The sequence below is a fragment of the Equus caballus genome, chromosome 19 (genome assembly GCF_041296265.1).
Source record: "Equus caballus isolate H_3958 breed thoroughbred chromosome 19, TB-T2T, whole genome shotgun sequence".
Lineage (NCBI taxonomy): Eukaryota > Metazoa > Chordata > Mammalia > Perissodactyla > Equidae > Equus > Equus caballus.
In genome coordinates, this window is record NC_091702.1 from 54,042,633 (window position 1) to 54,065,008 (window position 22,376).

At 43.8% G+C, this 22,376-nt stretch overlaps 1 protein-coding gene across 2 annotated transcripts in view; it reads left to right on the forward strand.

Moving 5' to 3' along the window:
- Positions 1-572: 572 nt before the first annotated feature.
- Positions 573-22,376, forward strand: part of DRD3 (dopamine receptor D3) — a 41,214-nt gene continuing 19,410 nt past the window's right edge. Inside the window, exons 1-3 of one of the 2 annotated variants that reach the window (XM_001917412.5) lie at positions 573-966; positions 7,472-7,776; positions 17,591-17,703. In XM_001917412.5, coding sequence (XP_001917447.1) covers positions 7,507-7,776; positions 17,591-17,703 — 383 coding nt within the window. In that variant the 5' untranslated portion in view covers positions 573-966; positions 7,472-7,506. The remainder of the gene's footprint in view (positions 967-7,471; positions 7,777-17,590; positions 17,704-22,376) is intronic. The other variant, XM_070242757.1, reaches the window with a different exon arrangement.

The following is a 22,376-nucleotide window of genomic DNA, read 5'->3' on the forward strand; positions in this document are numbered from 1 at the left end:
GTTCTAGTGTTGCTTCAGAAACTGACTTTCACTGACAGTGCCCTTAGTTGCATCTCACTTTAGCCAGTTCTCAAGTTGAGTTAAGAAAAATTATTCACATCTACCTCAGAGGAGCAGTAAGAATGAATCAGAAAATGTTTTTTTAAAGTCCTCTGAAAACAAAGAGTTCTGTTAAATAAACACTTAACATTTCTCACATTATTAAGCTTATTTCATCTTTATCACCAGTTATACTCCATGCCTCAGTTTTGCTTCAACTGTAAAATATTTCCTTGAAGCTTCTTTTCCCAGACAGGCTTACACCTCCAACTTCAATTATTCTGTCAATTGTGCTTTAAATTGTACTGACTTATATTAACCACTTGTGGTATCAATTTGTTGATCTGTTCCTTCTTTTGAACCAATCATCTCTACACCCACCAAAAGCTGGAAAGACAATTAAACTGAGGAATGTGAGGGTTATTCAAGAGAAATTAAAGCATAAAAGTACATACAGTGGAAAAACTGGGATTAAAAAGAGTACTGAGGGAAAAATATACATGTACTAAAAAGCAAAGCACAGAGCAGATAGAGGCACAGAGGGAAAACAGGAGAGCAAGGTAGAAAACAGATCCTGCTTCTGCATGTTCGGTCTCTCTTTCAGCACCAAGGACAGAGCCTCTGAAGGGCTGACCCAAGCAACGTTCAGTTTAGGGTTCCTCCCAAACCCTCTAGAGAAAACGGATGCATTCAAAAGCTGCTATGAAACATGCAGTAAGGTCTAATAGGGAAGCTGGAAGAGCAGCACACAAGTGATTTCACCTTCGAGGCAAAAATGGGTGGTTTTCTTTCTGTTCATTCCCATAGTTTCTGCATCCTGGGAAAGGCAAAGTTTGCTTTGCTTGGGTATGTCTTCTGTCAGTAAATGGCCGCAGGAGCTGAGGTGCTAAACTCCACGGTCTCCAGAAATAAGAAGAAATTTTCAGGGTAAGTAATTTTTCTTTTTATTTCTAATTTTATACGGTGTGTTTTCCTGGAAGGTATTTAATCAGTTTGGGGTTCTGTGGTTCTCTAAAAACATGCTTTAAAACTCCGTACCCACTCTTATTTAAAAACCTGAAACCCTGAGGAAACTGTTTTCACTTTTCCTCATTTTTTACACGGTAAAAACCTGTTCTCTGTCTCTTTTTTCCCCCAAAATTAGATCCTCATGGGCTCTAGAAGCTGTATCAAGGCAGAATTGAAAGATGGAAAATAAAAAGCTGTTACTATTCCTGGATTTGTATGGAAGTTGATTGTATTCCTCTTAAAGGTTTTGCTTAATTGTAAGGGTCTGTTATTTTAAACTCCCCAATTCAGCACCCTGGTAATCCAGGGCTGAGGGTTTGAAGAAGCACTGTTTTCAATGGTCTATTTAAAGTCAGGCTGTTTCCAAGTCAGAATCTAATTATTCCCAACAGATATGCCGTACTTGAGATGATGATTGTGTATGTTTTCTTTAATAATGGCATATGATTTTGAGGGTATTGTTGTTTTTTAATTGCAGGACTTTCCTTACTTACTGTAGGTTATTGGGTCAATGGAAGTTGCTGCAATTAGACATTTGTTCCAGTTCATGCATTTAGTTTAATCGAATACTATCAAAATGCACACACAAATGATAATGCAGCAATAACAAAGTGGAACTTGGGTTCTAAACTCATTCTGCATGCCTGTTTGCACTTTATAGGTGAAGCCCTTTGCTTACTGATACTAAAAGGTCAGTAAGATGTCGCTTCTTGTGTAAGAGGGAAAAATCACCATTTGACACAGCATCGGGATCTCTTGTAGCCAAACAGAAGCAGACACAATGTGAGAAGACTCTTACTCAGACATTTGTTTATTTATAGTTAAACATTCTCAAGAATCTGCATTGCTAGCAGTGAGCAGGGGTGTTGAGCAAAGAAAACACTGACAGTATCCAAACGAATGCACGGTATTAAAGCATCTATATGGAAGACTGCTTTTTATGGAACATGAATTAAAGCAAATAACAAATAGATTTCACTCAATATTAAATTCAATTTCTAATGCATTAAAGTCTGTCGTCGATTTACATTTGCTTATTGATTGACTGACTGATCCATTGAGTTTCTCATTTTATCTCTGACTAGAATGGTAGGATGCTTAGAGATTGTGATGGAAAGTGAGGGCGCTCTGCTTTACTGGGCAGGTTTAATTAGGGAAAAAGGTACATTACCTTAGCTAGTGGATCTCAGTAACCAGCTACAGTTTTTCTCTGTACATTTGCCAACAATGTAAATGTGCCCAAATATATAAATATGGTATGTATTTCAATGCACTTGTGAGTCTTCACTAGGAAAATAAACCAGACAGCAATTTTCAAGAATAAAGTGCCATAGAAATGCTAAAGACTACCTCTAATAATAATGATAATGTAACACCCACTGTTTCTATGTGCAGTGTGCACCTGCATTGACTTCACTGAGCTTGGTCAGGTGATGTGCACAAGATACTTGGAAAAAGTGAGGTTTTAAAATTAGTCCCCACTTCAGGTTTGTCTTCCTCACCCCAATAGTGGAGTAGTTAAGAACATGAGCTCTGGAAACAGACAGATCTTGGGGTGAATCAGCTCCATCGTTTAGTGATGTATGACCCCAGCAAGATACTTAACCTTTCCGTTACTTTCTTCATCTGAAAAAATGGGAATAATAGTAGCACCTACTTCCTTTATCAAGTTCTTGTGAGATTTAAATATGGTGATGCTTATAAATGTTAGCTATAATTATTCATTTTGGGGGGCAATATAGCAAGTCTGCATTGAAGCCCAAAATCAGAGGAGGTCTGGAAACTAGAGGTCAGGAACTGAGTGTTTAGAGACAGCACAAGACAGGGATCCATGATACAAGTGATTTGATCATGGAACGCTGCTACTAAGGTATTTTGTTCTGGGTTTAGGAAAAACCATTTCTACCTGAAATGACTGCTCACATCAACTTCTACCCCCAGCACAGACACATTAAATAAGCACAAGTTTTGGATTTAGGGAGACTGAGAATAAGCTGGGCTCAACACAGTCCCTTACACATTGTGTAATCTTCAGAAAGTTATTGAACCTCTGTCTCAGTTTTTCTAATCTATCAAAGGAGGATATCCATATCCCCCTTTGGGGATGCTACAAATATTAAAATGAGATAATATGTGTAAAGTACCAGTGCCTGGCATGCAGGAGTAGCTAGGAGTGGTCATGACTATTGTCTTCAGAAGGAGATTGAAAACTCAGGTTGCTTTTGTTTTTCTTGTATTTGTTTTTTTTTTTTTTTTTTTTTTTTTTTGCCTAACTCAATATCCTTAAGGAAGAAGAACAAATAATTAAAATCCTGTAAATCTTAATGAGTGTCTTCCTAACAAACTCGACAGTAGCTTGGTATGGAACCAGGAGCCAAAGAGGCGGCCCACAAATGTTCCAGGCAGACTGTAGTTCAGCACCCAGGGACTGAATATCAGCAAAGTGGGACTCGTGTCTTAGCTGATGGGGTCTGCTTTTCAAAATAGATTTGTGCACTCACTCCAAGAGATGCTAGAATAAACTATAAAGACCAAGATCAGTCAATACTTTGCAGGAAATTCAAAGGCTCATTAAAATTTGTAAGTGGTGTTATACATACTGAATCTGAAAAGAGTAAGACCAGCATAATCTTCCAGTCCTTGCCTTCTCCACTTTCTCTTTTCCCATGCACTCTTAACTACGAACACTGTTTGCCGAGGTCACCAGTAATCTCCTAACTTCCGAGTCCGTTAGACACTTTGCAATTATTGCTTATTTGACCCCTTCACTGTTCCTACTTTCCCTTTAACAATAAAAGCCACAATATTTCAAGTTCTATGTGCCAGACATTACATGAGTTCCATGATTCTCAATAAGGAGAGCAATTTTGCCCCCCAAGGGACATTTGACAATGTCTGGAGGCGTTTTTGGTTGTCACAACTTGGGGGAGGAGGAGAGCTACTGGCACTGGTGTGTAGATGTCAGGGAAGCTGCTGAACATCCTAAAATGTACAGGACAACCTGTGACAACAAAGAATTATCAAGTCCAAATTGTCAATAGTGCCCAGCCTTTACATTTATACTTTTACTTGATCTTCACAATAAACCTATGGAGTGGGTACAATTATTTTCATTTTTCTGATGAAGAAACCAGGCTGTCATTATGAATTATTAGAGAGTGATTATTAAGTTAACGAATTCTCCACCAGGCTCTTTGCTTCTTCCTACCTGAGACCAGTTTACTGTCTGTTATCACGTCTATTAGAGGGAGAAAGAAAAGAGAAAGCCCAGCCCAGCTCTGTGTTATATAAGCAAAGCTGGTTAAAAAAAAAAAAATCTAAGGAGGGAGGAAGTTGAAACAATTATCTGAGAGTAGGAGAGTAATCTAGCATCTCACTCATTTTCTGCTTTCACCTCCCACACCCACAGCTCACCAGGAACTCCCTGGACAAGCCAGGCCTACCCCCACCTGCTGCTATAAAGAATCTAAGACCAGAGACAGTTAGAATGCAAAAAATAAAATAAAATAAATCAGAAATCCATGCAATTGCGACATCAGGCTCAGAATTGATTTTCAGAGCTGAGAGTTTCCCTTCGTATAATTAGTCATTGACACTGAGCTGTGCTATTTTTAAGTAGCTGTCAAACCTCAGCAGAGTAAAATGTCCAGCAAGATGGCAACAAATATCCCAAGGTTTTATGCTTCCCTCTTACCTGACAGGTGAGATGAGGCGAAGGCATCATTAGCAAACTGCAGACCCCAGGAAAGAGTGATTTCTGGCCACTGCTTTCCAAGGTGGCCCAGTTGCAGAAGAAAGGCATTCTGGAAACATCCCTGAACAATCAGAAAGCATTGTATTTTTCCAAAAGCTCTTGGCAGCAGCAGCGCTATCTCCTGGGTAGCGGCTGCCCTTCTCCAAATAATGAGAAAATTATAATTATTATCAAAAATTATTATTATGTTTTAAAATATATTGAGTGCAAACAGTGTGCCAAGATAAAGAACAATTTTTTTAGACAATTCTGTGAATTCACTGCAAGTTGGTCGCCCCTTATAATCATTTGTTCATTTTAACACTTTCCCATTCCAGGCTGAAACATTTCAAAATGAGGCACAAAATGACAGCCAGGATGAGGCCAATCTCCTAATCGAAGGAGAGCTGCAGATACCAGTTTGAGAGCCAATCCTGGTCACCAAGCCGGCCTCTACTTCTGCCAGGGCCTGGAGCAAGAGTTCCTATGGAGGTCCCTATACTCCATGTCTAAATATTTTAGTCATAACCAGAAAACTATTGAGTAAAATGTTTAATCCTCCTGCCCTGACAAATATAACTTCACAACAATCTGGAAGGCCAAGTTGGAACTTAGGATTCCTGGGGCCTTAAGAGTTCCATACAAAATGTGAGAGGGCAAGAGAAGCTGTGCCCCACCCCCATCCTGTCCCAGGGACTCTGTCCTCTTCTCTCCTCACCTCCGGCTACACCCAAGCTATTGTTCTGAGCTCCCCCAAAGAGCTACCACTTGAGCCCAGGGGCTCCACATGTTCACCCTCAGGGTGAGAGATCCAGAATGAGGCCTGTGCCACCCTGGAAACAGGATGCAAGCTGTTTGGGCTCAGAATTCTGTGATCTTGGGACCCAGAACACGGTCTAGAGTGGGAGTGTGGACTCTTGGTGGACCTGTTCCTTGGCACTGCAGGAGGGTATGAGCTTACTGAGCTGTGGGAAATGGATGACTAGAGGGGCTCCAGAATGGGACCTTCTAAAGCACAGAGCCTAAGGTAGGAGTCAATTTTTCCCAGGTCTCAGAGCCACACTATAGGTGGCAAGCCTTGTATCTTCGCCTGGTACATGGCTTTAATGCACTGCTACCCTTGGCACACAGGCATTTCCATCTTTTTCTTTAGCATGTGTGACTCTTGTCTTCCACAGACACACACAAACCGGGCTCTAAGAGCCCAGAGCCCCTCCTTCAGGGCTGGCCCCTGATGGGCTCTGATGCCTTATGCACTCTAAGTCTGAAGTCCCCACAGTTTGAGGATTGGCTCTTCTCTGTGGGATAGTGACACGACAGTTGTTGTGGCTTTCAGGTGCCAAAAGAGAGCATTGGAAGGATTAGAAGGCCTGCGTGCTAGTTCTGCCACAAATAAGCTGTGCGAGTTGAGACATGTTACTCGTCTCCCTGGGTTTTGACTTCCCTGTTTGAAAAGTGAGGGCATTGGATGAGGTCAGAGGTTGGAAACGGGAGGTGCACAGATCATTGGCCTATGGATGTGGGGCTTTTTTGGGGGAGAGGGGAGTTCATAGACTTCAAACATTTTTTTAATTGGTAACCAATCTTTAAAAATTAGGAGGTATCAAATAAAACTCCACACATGGATTTTCCCTAAATATAAAAACCACTGTACTGCCTCTAGACTCCATTACTCTTGAGACTTTCTCCCTCAACCCAGTCTCCCCAACCCACCAAGCCCAATGGAAGATATGAGAGAGAGAATGGGAGACCGAAGGAAGTGATGGGAGATGGGGAAGGGGGTGGGGGAGGAAAATAGGGGCAAGAGAACATGGAAAGGAGGAAACAGGAAAGGAGGATGAGAAGCTAAGAGGAAAAGACCAATAAGAGAAAAAGAGCTAACATTGTACAGCTTTCTAGGTGTCATGGCTGTCAGTGTCTTACATATGTAATATCTCATTTAATCCTCACAAAAACCCTATGGGATGGGTTCCATTATTTCCCCCTTTTACAGAGGAGGGAAATGAAGCTCAGAGAGGTGAAGTGACATGCCCAGGGCCTCAGACTTGGGAAATGGCAGAAAAGGGATTCTAATCCTGACAGCTTCCCACATCACTCAGAGCCCAGGGGTGGTGATGTCAATGGCCTTGCACAACCTCTCTACCTCATGCCCTTCCTCTGCCCCTGCCTCACTTGGCTTCCGCCATGCTGGCCTCCCTTCCACACACCAGCCTGCCCTAGCTTTACATGTATTGTTTCTTCTGCCTGGACAACTTTTCTCCCAGACAGCTGCATGGTCTGCTTCCTCGGGTCCTCCAGGGCTTGACTCAATTGTCACCTTCTCCCTGAGGACCTCCTGATTTAACTCTAGCTAAAAATTGCACTCAGGCGCCCTACTCACACACACCAATCCTCACCCTCTCCTTATGCCCTTGCCTGATTTTTTTCTCCAAAATACATATCATCATCAAATATATTACATCTTTTATTTATCTTGTTTATTACTGTCTTCTGCTCTAGAATGGAGGCTCCCTGAGGGCAGGGATTTCTACCCCCTTTGTTCATTGCTGTATTTTCAGTGCTTAGAACAGTGCCCAGTGTATAGGTGTTGCTCAATAAATATTTATTGAAGCAATAAATCAAAACAGATACCTAAGCAGCCCAGCTCCAAAGAGTCTGATTTTACTGACATTGTTTTCTCTCTCTTCCCAGGAAACCTCTTAGAGTCACACCTCTCCCTCTTGGCTATGGCGTCTCTGAGCCAGCTGAGTGGCCACATCAACTCCTCCTGCTGGGCAGAGAACTCCACAGGTGACAGCGGGACCCACCCGCACTCCTACTATGCCCTGTCCTACTGCGTGCTCATCCTGGCCATCGTCTTCGGCAATGGCCTGGTGTGTGTGGCCGTGCTGAGGGAACGGGCCCTGCAGACCACCACCAACTACTTGGTGGTGAGCCTGGCCGTGGCAGACCTATTGGTGGCCACCCTGGTGATGCCCTGGGTGGTGTACCTGGAGGTGAGTGGGCCCCAGGTGCGGGCTGCCCATGTAGTAATTGTGCTTGTCTGTCTTCCCTGAGCTCCTGCCCTTCTGGGCTCAAAACACTCCCTGCCATGACCCAGGGACTGGGGAAGGAAGGACAGTTCCTATCGTGCTCCCTTTAAGGAGTAAATTAAAGCTCCTGAGGGGAGCTGCCATCCAGCATTACTTGCCCACATCAGAACCTGGGAGGTGGGAATGATTCTGTTCCTGGGTTTCCAGCTTCCAGGTGACTGGGTGTGAGTGAGGGTTTAGTCTCTGTGCCAGTCATGTCTCAAAGATGTGGGGGATTGAAGGAGGCAGTCCAATGGGCATCTTCATCAGTGTTTCAATGCATATGGGGGTGAGGGCGTGCAGAAAGGCTGCTGGGGTAGGGGTAGAGGGAATTATAGAAAAAAAATTTTAATGAATAAGAGGAAAAGAGAGAGATACATCTTGTTCAGTTGCCTCAGACTCGGCTCTTTCTTCCTGGGTACCAGTTCTTCACTGACTGCTACTGAAAGGAGAGACCAAACCTTTAAATGTATATTTTTGATGCCTCCATTAATAGTACAGAGCCCTCGCCAGTCAGAAAATGCGGCAGACCCTGGAGAATTCTTCTGGAGAGAAACATTTCTTAAATTTGAAAGTATTTTCATTTGAAAATGCAAAACAGAGTCAGGAGGTGATCAAGACAAAACATCCATTTGCTAACAAGGAAATCGGGGTGCTTACACCTGCTCAAGAAAAGACATTCTTACTGGGAAAACATGCAATTACTGAAGAGGTTTTTTTAAAAACACCTTATATACTATTAATATTTCTCCTCTGCACTGCGTATCATTCTAAAGAGGTGTCCAATGAATGATCGAAATGATTCTATGATTAAGAGAAATTAAAATTCATCAAATTAATATCTCAGTTAATATTAATAGTGAAGATGACAGTTAATTAAGTATGACACATCACAGGAGAGCAAAAATCTTGAGCATAGACTGCCTAAGCTGGTACCCGTATTAAAGAATGACTAGGAACTAAAATTAGATTTATGATCTCAACACGGAGAGAAAGGAGAGAAATCAAGAAAATACAAAAGAAATGGAAAGGAAGAAAAACAACGAGGCTGATTGGAATGTATTTAAAGGCTAAGGGAATATTCGGAGAAAAAAATGTGCATACATTCTTCCCGGTTAGGACAATCCTGATGGCAAAGGCTCTTGTAATTATCTTGACTTTTCTGTCAACGCAATTAGGCTGAGACGTCAGAGGTTACGTCTTTGTTCTTTTTTTCCTGTAGTCCAAATACACTACCTGATATATAATATGTGCTAAATAAATATTTGATATATGAATGATTAAATGAATCTGTTCTGCAACGTATGCATTAGATGGGCAATTCCTGCATATATCATCTGATGTATATCTATTGTGACAATGAACTAATTTTTTGACAACCAATAATAATGAGATTGAAAAGGAGTTAGAAGCATGTGATATTTCTGTTCAAGAGTGAGGCAGACTTTAGATGCTACAAACCAGTGTGGATTAGTCAGTGATTCATAACACCACCACCATCCCCAAACTCCCTCCATCCTGATGCATTACAAGGATTCTTAAGTCTTCCAGAAGGATGAATGTCAGGAAGAAACACAGGAAGATGAACTTTACTCTAACAGGGATTTTAGTTGCTTCTGAAATAAAAGCAGGCTTTTGGTGTCTGTAACAAAGCCACTCAGGGGCACGCTTTGGCTGTCCGTTTGTGACTGCTTCCAGGACTCTGGATGGACCATATTGGAAAACCTCTATAGATACCGGTATAGGAGATGGACATTGTGACTTTTCCACGCTATACACCCATGGCAGCCCCTTCTAGCCACACTGCCGATATAGATGATGCCTCCATTCTACTGATGAGCATAGAAGAGCAACCGAGCCCTCAGAGAGCAGGCATGAAATCTTGCCAAAGGCTTAACGGACTCTGCAACTTGGATCTATGGGTTTCCCCCATGAGAAGAGTTGTGGTGGAGCTCTTAGTTTCCCCTCATAAAAACCAACACGCCCTCTGTCGAACAGGTTATTTGGTGCAGGTGTTCAGTAACCATAGGCATGGTCAAATAAGTCTACAATCACATGAAGAAGATTTGGGGGAGTAGGAAATGGGTGTTGGGGCCTCCTTTTGGTCCTACCCGCTTGCTTCAAGGCTTTAGTTAATGCAACTTAATGTCTCTGTATCGCTTTCCCCAACAGTTAGCCAAGGGTCTATCTCAGTAAAAGATAGATATGACTTAAAGTAGGCATCATTAACAGATGACCAGTTAAGATATAAGAAAGTTCTAGTCCAAAGGACCGGTCCCCCTATCCTACCCCAGTCTATACTTTTCTTTGTCTTAAATACCTGGCTGTTTGCGTGGATCTCAGAAGGAGACGCAGTACCTTGGTGAGAGAAAATAACACTTTGAGGCCTTAAAGGGACTGTGAATATATAAACCCATGTGTTTCAGGAAGAACAAAGTGTTCCTCTCACTAACTTGTCCTAATGATGGCAAAGTTTGAGTAGCTAGTCTAGTAATTACATGATTACACTTAAGAGCTCCTTTGAAAAGAGGAAAGGATGCAGTGTTGACCACAGAGTCTGCTATACGATGAGGGCTCCCAGGAGGAGCAGACAGACAGGAGAAGAACACCATGTGTGGGCCAAATTAGCCACCACATTCAGAGCTTCCTGTGCTCTGATGTGAATACATCCGTCTTCTGCGAAGGGAATATTGGCTCACATTGGCCAGACACCTTCCTTCAAAGGAAAAACTGGCTCATTTTGCCAGACACCAATATATATGAGTTAGGAATGTTTTGGCTGTAAGAATGGAAAATTTGACTAGCTATGGCTTAAACAAACAGGAGTTACTTTTCTCACAGAATGCTGAAGGCAGGCAATTGTTGATTAGGTGGCCCCACGGTGTCATCAAGGACCAGGTGTCATCCATCTTTCCTGCTCACCATCCTTGGCAAGCTGGCTTACGTTCTCATGTTACTCACAAGATGGCTGCCATAGCCCCCAGCATCAAAAATATTCAAAAATAAGATGAGTGGGGACAGCAGAGAAAAAAGGGGAAAAATACAAAAGCTCTTTCCCTGGAGTGGCTCAAGGCATCTCCCTGAGGGACTTCTCTTAAGTCTAATCGTCCAGAGCTGGAACACAAGGCCACCTCTAGCTGCAAGGGAAGACAGAAAAGAAAGAGTGAAAACGTGGGTTTTATTAAAAAGAAGATGTGGGGGTGAAGAATTGCTGTGGGGTAGGCAGTAAAATGTCACGTAACACTGTGTCTTTGCCGGAATTCACTGAGAAGAATGTCATTCCAACACAGGGTTGTGCTATGAGAAAGACTCAGAAGACAAAAATGGAGGTGACAGCTATACTTTCGCTGCCTCATAGGATTGATGTTAGGTTCAATTATCATCAACTAGAAAGTGCATTGAAAACTAAAAAGTGTGATCTATAAATATCTCAGTTAAGACACTTTCAGTTGTAAGTAAAAGCAAGCTTAACTCCAACCAATGTGAACAATAAATAGAATGCATTGTCTCTCACAATAGGGGCTCTAAAAGTCCTGTGGTAGGGTGGACTGCAGGCACAGTTTGAACAGGGTTCCAGCTCCATTTCTCTACAATTCTCTCAGCTCTGCCTTCTTCCACATATTGGCCTTATCCACAGGCAAAGGGTAAGCTATAGGCTTCAGATATGCACACCATTCACAGCAAGAGAAATGCCATGTCCCAGAATTTCTAGTACAGGATGTAAGTGTCAGGATGTACTTTGACTGGACTGACTTACGGCACACGACTTTCTCTGAACTAATGACTGGATAGAAGAGTTGGTTTAGCATAGGTTATGTGTTCCTTTCATGGAACGCATCAAAGGCCTGCTCAGGAATCTCATGGATTCCCAGCAGAATCCAAGGACGGTTGGAAAGAGAGAAGAGGAGAGTCAGCAAGTGTGCGGCATAGTGGTTTTCACTAGTACCGTTCTCGTCACCAGGGCACACAGGAGCCTGGCCTTGGGCCATAGCCAGTCACTGACCCTCTTCGCTTTTCTCTATCCTCAGGCCTAGCAGCGAAGTTCAGGATGAAAACCATGCAGGTGACCTCAGAGCAGATTGTATTCCAGAGGACGCCGGCCCGGCAGTCCCTTCAATTCAGTTTGCAGCATTTTCTCAAAAACTCTTTTCTGTGTCATACCAAGTAGTTCTATCTCAGATTCCCTCTCGAGTTTTTAATTTCCTGCTCTAGAAGCTGCAGGCTGTTTGGAGTTCCCTCTCCAAGCACAAACATCTCATTTTGTTCCACTTGGTTAAGCACCTTTTGTGATGTTTAATGTGCTTATATCAGGGCAGAAAGGCAGCGTGAGCAGCCAGGGGAACATTTGGAAGAAATACTGAACTCTGAGTACTTGGGTCTCTGTATGGACAGGAGAAAAGACTCGAGGGTTAAGTAACGCAGACAAGCAAACGAGAGCAGAGGGCGTAGGCAGGGAAACTCCCACCAAGAGAGGGATCGAGGTCAGGAAAGAGCATCAGTTTGGGGAGAGAGAAGCCTCTGGCCTTGGAATGATATTGATTTTTAAAAATAAAGAAGAGTCTGCATTTTAAATGGGCTCCTCCATGATCTTACATAACTAAACTTTGAGCAGTTCTGTGCTAAACTTTCATTACAGGGAGTTGCTTGATCAAAATACAGATTGTGAGTCTACCCCAGATCTACCAGACCTGACTTTCAGGGGTGGGGGGGACCCTGGAAGTCCATAGTAATTGCCACCAGCCCCCAGCTCCAGCCCCATGTCAAGCGACGTATACCATCAGCTGGCCATGTGCTGCCAACTGACATTTAGGAACCACTAATCTGTAAGACTCCCCTTCCACAGATGAAAAAGTTGGGATTCAGAGAAGTGAATCCCCTATCTTGCCCAACAGCAATCCTCTCCTACAAAAAAAAAAAAAAAAGTCCCAAATGTGGCAAACAAAAATGGAATGAAGAGGCTAATTAGAGAAGTAATTCCATCTTTGCCCCTTGGCTATCTCCCAAAATAACTAAAAATCCATTCCTTAGAGCAGGAGTTTTTAATCTGGACAGCCCATCAACTTGAATGTAAATAAAATTGCTTCTTTATTTTTCATGAAGCTAAAATTCAGCACTCCTTCAATTATGAACGTAGGCATCAACCCACAGCAGAAGAAATCCTTAGTGTCACCAGGAGAGAACACAGATATTTACATTTTCGAGTAGCATTACAGCTGTTGCAGACACCTTGAAATACCATTTACACTCATTGGCACTTTGAAATCACAGGAATTTTGGACCTGCCGCTAGGTCTTGTCATTTAATGCATTATTAAAGAAGTATATATATCTAAAATACTTTGGTGACTATATTTCAATATAATTGGTATCCTTTGTGATTCACTGTATTTTATTTTAGGCACTTAAAAATATTCTTCTGAGAAGGGGACCATGAGGTCAAAGAGATCCATGGGACAAAGTATCCTTAAGAAGCCCTGCTTTAGGGACGACCATTTCTGAAGATTACGTCATGCCCCCTGCACCCGCAAGACGAGTGTTTCCCAAACCTCCCAGGCAGTAAGCATCACTGGACAGACTTATTATTCTGAGTGGGGCCTGAGAATCATTTTGTTTAACAAGAGCCTTGGGTGATTTGGGAAATGCTGCCTTATAATCAGTAAATTTGGGAAATGCTGCCTTAGGCTGTGTCTGTTGAAAATCAATAGCCAACTTCAGTACCTGAAGACACTCTCTTGCTTACTCCCACCTTCTGTATTGCCAAAGGGAGTTCGGTACATTCATTAGCAAGTGAGAGTAACACCACCTGGCTGCTGTATAATTCTGAAGTGAGTTGTTCATTAGAATTTAGGAGAAAGGTAGACTCATGTCTCTAAAGAGCCTTAAATCAACCAGTTTTGTTTTTTATTTTTTGCTTTTTTTTCTGCTTTAATTTCAAAAATCACTTTACCCTTCAGGTTCTCCCAACACTTTGTACTTGTCTCACTGTCAGCACTTATCACATTGAATCAAAGTTATTTTCTTAGTGTCTCTCTCCTGGGCTCTCGAAGCACCCACACCCATTCACACATTACTCCCCCTTACACGTGCACACTATGTTCTGAGGCCCTGGGGACAAAAACAGGTCTAATTCATTTCAGAACACCCACATGGGCAGAGTTTCAGACACATAACGGGCATTCAGTAAATACTGGATATATGGATGGATAGATGGATGGACAAAGGCCAACTCTCCTTCCTCCTGTGATATTAGAACAGAGTTCCATGGTACACTTCCTGGAAGTGGTGTGTCAAGGTGCTGACCTTTGAGAGGCAAAATAGAGTAATTGTTAATATTAACGGTTTGAAATTCCAGTCCCTTTTCCTAGCTATGTGTCCTTAGGCAAACTACTCAATCCTTCTCAGTCACCATTTCTTTATCTAAAATTGGAAATAATACTTACCTCCTCAGGTTGCTATGACATAATGTGTGAGAGTAACTTAGCACGTTCCTGGCCCTCACTGCTCTTTATTGATCACTTACTATTATTGACTTGGTGTTGAGGACTCCATTAAAAAAATGTATTTCCATTACACATCCCGCCAATTAGAGACTCATTTTAATGAGTAAACTCCAGGGAAGGCTGAGTGATGGCACCTTAGTGGGAATTACTTTAATCAGCTAATCAGATTGTTTTCTTCTTGACATTTAGCTGAGATCAGGGAGAGAATGGGAATTTTCACAGCAGAATTGGAGACAGGAAGATGGGATAGGCCGAATGGGGTGGCAAAGTGTGGGCCTTGGAGTCAGAGGACAGCTTGAGGGCTTTGGCCATTAGAGGCTAGAGAAACCTGCCAAGTGTGTCCTGTCACAAGGCCCCAAAGTCAGCAGAGCAGCAACCACTGTGTTGCACTGGTTTTTGCAGCCCAGGACAGAGGCAATCAGAAGGGAGATGACACAGTCTGTCACATAACCTTGAGGAGCACCTGGTTTTCTCCTTTCCCCTTGTGTCCAACCATTTCCATCCCTTTCCAATGGCTGCCTTCTCCACGCTTAACACTTCGCTAGAGCAGGGCGTGTAACAACTCACGTTCCAATGTCCTGGCTGCCTCTACTTGCTGTGTCACCTTGGGCGAGGTGCCGAACCCCCCGAAGCTTTAGTCTCTTTCTCTGCGATGAAGATCAGAGTCCTCTCTCAGGGACTATAACCGGCAATAGAGGCCATGTATGTAAAGGGCTTTGCAGAACGTCAAGACTCAGAAAGCATTTGACAAATGTTAGCTACTAGTATTAATACAGATTATGCCAGAGACCATTCATTCTTCCAGAATATATTTGCATCCCGGGTCCTGCTCTAGGACCCAGAGATGCCGCAGCAAAGATGTAAATGTCCCTGCTCCTATGGAGTTTATTTAGTAATGGTCATTTAGTCTCCTATCAAGTGAGTGTAGAATTTGTCCTCAAAAAGCTTTAAGAGCACATACAGTAAAAGACAAATTCAGTTTTCAGAATATGAAGTTTCAAAGTTATAAAAATTCCTGGAATGGGTCATGTGGGTCAGTGACCCACGTAGAGGAAGTTCTCAATAAATGTTAGTTTGTATTAAAAGTATTAACATCTCATGATGATCGCTAGTTATTTTATTGAAGAATGCCTTGCTTCTCCAGTTATAAGTTCTTCAAGGACAGGGCCTGAAGTACATTTGTTAAAAACCTCTTAAAACACATAACATACCCTCTTTCTATGAACCGAGTAAGAGGGGCTTCACAAGTACTTGGTTTACGAATGAATGAATGAACGAACGAACAAATGAACACCGAGCAAGCGCTGGAGTTTGCTGTTGTTCTAACTATCCTGTCTCACCTACCCTACCCTTCCAACACACACATACAGACAGGCGCTCACAATTTTGCAAAAAAAAAAGTGGTTTTCCCCCAATTTAAGACATAAATTGCATAGTCGACCTATGTTAAAATGAGATTTAGTATGCAAAACTCAATTCTTGTAAGAAGCTTTTACTGCAGACAACTGTCCTGTGTACTGAGCAAAACCGTCTTTTATTCTCCTGGCTCCCTTAAATCATTGTGTTACTATGACTATATATCTCCCTTTTAAAAAGTTTTCATTCTCAGAATTCCTATAAATTCATATTAGGCCTTTATTTATAGAGAGAGCCAAATGGTGGAACTAAAAGAGAGAGAGTAGATCCACAACCAAATGAACAAAAATGATGACTTCATCGCTAGTTTGAACTTTTCATTGTTACTTTTAAACAAAATATCTTCGGTCAGAGTTTCTCAAAATAGAGTCTGGAGATGACCAAATATAGGCGTAAGTTCGGATGCTGAAAAGGAAAATAATCCCAGGGTAAAAAAGTGACTAGGGAAGGGGAAGGGGAGAGAGCCTTTCTGGGCCTGGCTTTAGTGTTAAGGACAAATGTCAGGAACGGAGAGTAACGTGGCCCGATCATGCTGCAAGAATCTTGGATGAGAACAGCTAAACAAGGAGCGGCACCATTTTGCACACTATTATTTAGCCAATATCAGTTTTTTCCCTTGAGAAGCTACTTCAGAAGCTGCTGTACCTCCGTTTTACTCCCCTTCCTCTTAAACAGCCACTGGGCCTGCTCAGCACAGAGATCTCGGGAACACTCAGCCACAGCCCAGGGCACAGAGCTTCACAGGTTGCTCCTTGAGAACTGCAGTCCCCAAGAACGGAGCCCCAGGGGCCAGGAAGCTAGCAATGCACAAAAACCTGGGGGGCCCAAGAAGGGCGTTTGTGGACATTCTGAAAGTGACAGTCTCCCTGACACCTCTCTCGGGTTCAATTAGGTAATGTAAAAATTTTAAAAATAAAACAGAAATGTGCTAGAATGTGAATTAAATGATCTAAATTCCTGACTTTTTATAAATGTTACTTGGAGGACGTTACAGAGCTCGGAACACACGTGTAAGTACCTGAGGTCAGAAGCATCCTCACTGATTCAGTGAGTGGTAGGGAGGATCCAGTCCTTTGCTGGACCCAGCCTTTCTCCCCACCTCTTGTTGATTGGCACTGGGGTGTTGCAGGCAGGCACATGGCCACAGTCTTATTTTACATAGGTTCTTATAGATGTTGTTCCAGGATGCTTCCAAGCTTTAAAAACAGAGCAGATCGATTTTCACTTCAGAGTTAAGTTTTATGAAAAATGTGCTCTCCGCTTATTTCCTGGGTACGTGGTGAGCTCGCCACTGGGTGGAGGGCTTCAGAGAGGCAGTTCTGATGCAGTGCGCACTTCTGACAACCACCCAGGCTCTCTTATTACCAGCTGGGCATCTCTGGGCATATCACTTACCCACAATGAGCTTTACTCACCTCCTGAGTCTGAACTAAATCACTGATTCTCAAATGTTGGTGTAATGGGGAGTTTTTACTTAAAAATGAAGATTCATAGGCCCCAAATCCAGAGATTTTCATTCAGTGGGTCTAGGGAAGGGTTCAGAACTCCACCACACTTTGAGAAACCCTGGACCAAATGATTTGGAAGGTCCCTCTCAGCACTAACGTTCTAACGTTCTGTGAATTTGTATTTGTCCTTTCCTGGGCGGCCAATCTTAGGCAGCTTGGCACCCCCTCGATGTCTGTCTGCCCTTGGTAACGATGACGTATCCAATAGGGAAGGTGTGCCAGCGTCTGTATGGGGAGCCTAGGGAAGACAGTAGAATTGATTGGGTTATTGTCCCTTTGCTGGGGGAAACACTAACAGTTTGTCTCTGATGCCCAGGTGACAGGCGGCGTCTGGAATTTCAGCCGCGTCTGCTGCGATGTTTTTGTCACCCTGGATGTCATGATGTGTACAGCCAGCATCCTGAACCTCTGTGCCATCAGCATCGACAGGTAGGGCTGGGCTTCCCCTTCCAGGCTTAGCAGAGAGGCAGCCTAGACCTGGTCGTGAGGGAAAGCAGCCTGGGGCAGCTGCCTCTGCCGTATCCGAGAAACAGGCTTTGCATTTGAGGACACTCGGGTCACTGCCAAGTAGAACTTGTCACTGAGACATTTTCCTTCCTCTCTTTCTTCTAAACTATGGTTTGCAGATGAGAAGAAACCCCTGTGATGGGAGAGAAATCATTGTCCTATAGCCTTTCCTTTCCCTCAGGTCCGTAAAGAGGATTCTGGTTTTGCTTTTCCACCATCCCTTGGGGCCTCTGTGATTCCTAACTGGGAGAAGGGGGAAGGGGACATTGAGGAAAGGTGAGCTGACAAGGTTGGGAGGAAAAGTTCCTGCTATTATTTTGCTTGTTTTTGGTAAAGGGACGGAGGAGGGGGAAATGGGGGAGAAGAAAGAGGAGACAGAAAATCTTGGGAGAATTTGGGAGGAGGGAGAGAAGAGAGAAGTGGATGGGGTAGAACGGCAATTTTAGGAAGTATGGCTGCGATCTAGTTATTTACTTCCTTTAAAGAGTTTAAGGGAAACAAGTAAAGAAAGGTATTTTTTTAGAATTGCTTTTTGGTTGCTAGAATGGATTCCTGTGATTTTGACTCAACTCTGTGCATGTTCCACTTGAGTAACATCGCTTTTTATCCCTGAGACTGCACTGCCCAGGCTCCAGGTCCCCCTGCTCCTCACTTCCCCTCTTTTTGTTTTCTCTCCTCATTCTCTTTCCCCTGCCTGAGGCTTAGATTGGCCATGGCTCCCATGGGCATCACCAGGGCCACTGAGAGCCCTGGCGAAAAGAGGTCGCTTTCGAGCCGATGGCCTCTGTTGCGGGTCAAGAGCCTCCAATCTCCCCTCTTGAGTCCTCTTCCAGCTCTACTCTTCCTAGCCTCTTTCTCCAGGTAACATCATCCATCCACTCCATAGCTCTACCAGGTGACCCCAAATAAGATCTGCCGTTTATTGAGAATTTACCACATTGGGCTAAGGCTTTGACATGCATTGACTCATTTCATCTTCACAACAGCTCAGGTACTATTACTATCTTCATTTCCAGCTTCCTAGAGTAACTAAGGAACTTGCCTGAAGTCACACAGCTGGTATGGGGCAGTGCCACGACTGGAATTCATGTCTCTCTCACTCCAAGTTAATAATCTTCGGCTTTGTGCTAAGCCTCCTCAAATCTCCAGCTACACCCCTAATTTTCCCCCTGAGTTCCAGACCACATTACCGCATGGATATCCCCTTGGCTCCTACAAGGCAGAATGTTAAAAACCAAACCATCAAACCATCAAAGCACCAAATCATCTTGACATGATGATCTCTCATTGGCAGCGTCATTCTCCTGGAATGCTGGGCTGTGTTTGACGCCTCTCTCTCCTTGTCTCCTACATCTAAGCAGTCAATGCTTACAGACTCTATTTTTGAAATTTTTTCCAAATTTGTCCCTCTCTTGCCTTTCTTACTGGGCCTGCTTATTTTAGGCTCCTAAGACCTCTTGCCTGGACTTCAGCCATAGCCTCCTTCCTGGCCCTTCACACCACTCTCAGAATTATTCCCCCGGAAATAAAGCCTGAATGTCCATCACCATACTCGAAACCCTTCAGTGTTTCCTTGGCCCATGAAGTAATTATTAAAATTACCTTCACAGCCTAGGATTCAAAGTTTTCCACAATATCGCCTCCATCTACCTCTTCAGTCTCATCTCTTTCTGGGTTGCCCTACATTCCTCTCTTGCTCCGAGGCCTATCACACCTGTCCCTTTTCCACGAAGCCTTTCCAAATGTCTGCAGTTTGATTCAGTTACCCCTGAACTCTCATAGTGCTTTCTCTGAAACCAGGTCGCCACATCTCCAGCTGCCTGTGCTACAGGTCTTAATGGTGGTCCTCCCCAGGCCCTGCATTGATGTCCACAGAGCCCAGGGCTGTGCCCTCCAGATCAGCAGCCCTAAACTTCCTTTCATGTGCTGAAATGAGAATTTTGAACAATAATCAAAGAATGCACATGAATACCCTATCCTATAGTGATATTGCAAACCAACCTGTCAACTGGACAGTCTTTTGAATTGTATCACTTGACAGGCTATCCAACTGAGAAGGAAAACTAAAGAACATGTCCAAAATGCTGGAACTGATACCATTAAAGAATGTGTTTAAACATAAAGGGATATGGTTATATAACTTTGTAAATATACAAAAAAAATATTGACTTGTACACTTTAAATGGATGAATTGTGTGGTATGTGGATTATAGGTTGATAAAGCTGTTAAAAAGCGAAGGGATAGGTAACGGTTTCATAATATATTTAGCTCTCTGGGAACAGAAATCCTCTTACAACATCGAACTCTTTTGTGTGATTTCCGGACATTTAGTACGCGTTTGGGGGAACATATTTACAGAGGTGACGTGCGGCATCCGGTTTGCAATATCATCACCTCCACCCCCCCCCCCCCCAACTCTTACAGGAGTCCTGTGAATCTCCCTGCTGTGCTGATTACAGAGATTTGAGCAAAGAATATTAAAATGAATTCAGTGGTCCCTGCCTGAAATGTAGCCAGTGATTACACCACAAATATGCACCTCCAGAAAGGATATGAGCCAGTGGGAGTTCAGCCTTGGAGGAGGGAGGGAAGACTCCCTTAGAAGCATAAAGAGAGCTTCTAGGAGAGGCTCTGGGACAGCCCCCTCCCAGCTTCCCACTTCCCCACACTACTCTCTACCCTCTTTGAGAGTGCGCCTATACACTCTGCCCACACATCACACACATGGGGCCGGCGGTGAGGCCATGCAGGTCGTACCCTGCCTCCACTGGGGTGTGGGCACCAAATCCAGCCAGTCCTTCATTTGTCAAGCCTTGAGTCGACCAGGAGAGGGTGCCTTTTTCTAATTTGCACAGAAGCACCGCTTTGTACACGCTTCTACTTGCACCACTTAAGACAGAACTGACAAGAATAAACCTTGAATGGCTTCTGTCCCATACAGGAAAACTCCCAGAATGCATAGCACTCACCTACCTGAAATCGGAGGGACAAGCCATGCCCTGGCCCCCAACGGAGAAGGATGCTCCTTTCTTGGCTCGTATGTCTATATGAATCGGTCCTCACCAAACCTCAAAATGGAGCCTCCTCCCTATTCTAGGAATGAAAATTGGCCTTGGAAAAGCTGTCTCCATCATCCTTCACAGCAGTTTGCAGTACACAGCATTAAATTCTGTTCATGTGATGCCAAATAGCTGGTCAATCCATTAAAAATGCAGTCCATCACGCAGACCTTTGGTCTTCACACAATGCTAGTCACCAGTCTGACAAACCTGAGCAAATGGATTCGGCATTTTTTGGTCATGAAGCCCTGGTCTGTAATAACAGGGGAGTGAGATAGGAAAGAAAAGGAAATGATAAAAAGGGTTTTTGAAAGCAAGTAATACTATTGTCATTAGATTCTTAGGCATAGCTCTGGATGCTTGGATTAATGCCGCCTTTTCTTTTCTAAAAAGCAGAGTGGGTGAGCACAAGCTCCCACCACCCCCTTGGCTCCTTGCCTCCCCAGCCGGCCAGCCCCCTCCCTGCACAGCCTGGGTCAGAACTAACTTGGGGAGAGGGCTGAAAAAGCGTCAGAAGAGGAGGACACGATCCGGAGGGGTGAGAATGAGAGTCCTCTGCGAGGAACCCGGGCATAATGCAACCAAATTCATTCACCAGGGAGTTATTTAAGTGGCTCTCAAATGGCACCCATCACACAGGCAAGCCTCCGCGTCTTTGCAGCGAGCACAATAGGTACCAGATGAGTCACAGGCACCTTGGATTTTTAGTTTGCATCTAAATAAGCACTTTATATTTGCAACAGGCTTTCCAGTCATTTGCAAAAAGCATTCTCCTTCAACAATTCCACAAGGGGAGTCCACAGAACTAAAGATTTATTGAGCCCCCTGTCTGACCAAATAAAAGGTGGTGAAAAGCAGCCCTCACAGAGTTCTGGGGCTCATTAAACCCAGGCGGGGGGTTAGACTCGGGCCCTCCCACCCAGCCCAGCCTCTTTCCTCCCCCATGGTCAGCTCCCTCAAGAGGCACCCTCATCAGTTCCCCCCAGACCCCTCCCACCCTGGGAAAGCGCTCCAGGCAGAAGTCATATTCTTCAAGGGTCCTGAGACCTTCAGTAGAGTGACAAGCCCACAAACCCCAGTCACAGAATTGGGAGTCAGAAGGGGCATCATAGTAGAACTCATTTGGGGAGAAATGTTAGATGCTTGCACAGGGTCCTGCAGCCTCTTCAACAGACATGGGACTAGGATCTGAGTCTGCTGACTCCCCGCGGGTCTGTTCCCGTGAGTGGCTGCTTCGTTGGTGAAGGTGGGGATGGAGCACCCAAGGAAGGATCTCTGACCACGTCCGCAGCACACCTCTCTAGGTCTAGGTCTTGGAGTAAAGCAGATATGTTTCCTTTGTCTTCAATACCCTCCATGCTAATCCTAACTTGCCTGAGTCTAAAAGCAACAACAATAAAAATGGTGACCATTCATGTAGTATGTACCACGTGCTAGGCACTGAGAGCTTTTCATTATTGCTCACCCTCACAACACCCCAGCACAGCGGCATATTATCCCCATTTGGGAGAGATTCTGAGGCTAGACATGTAGGT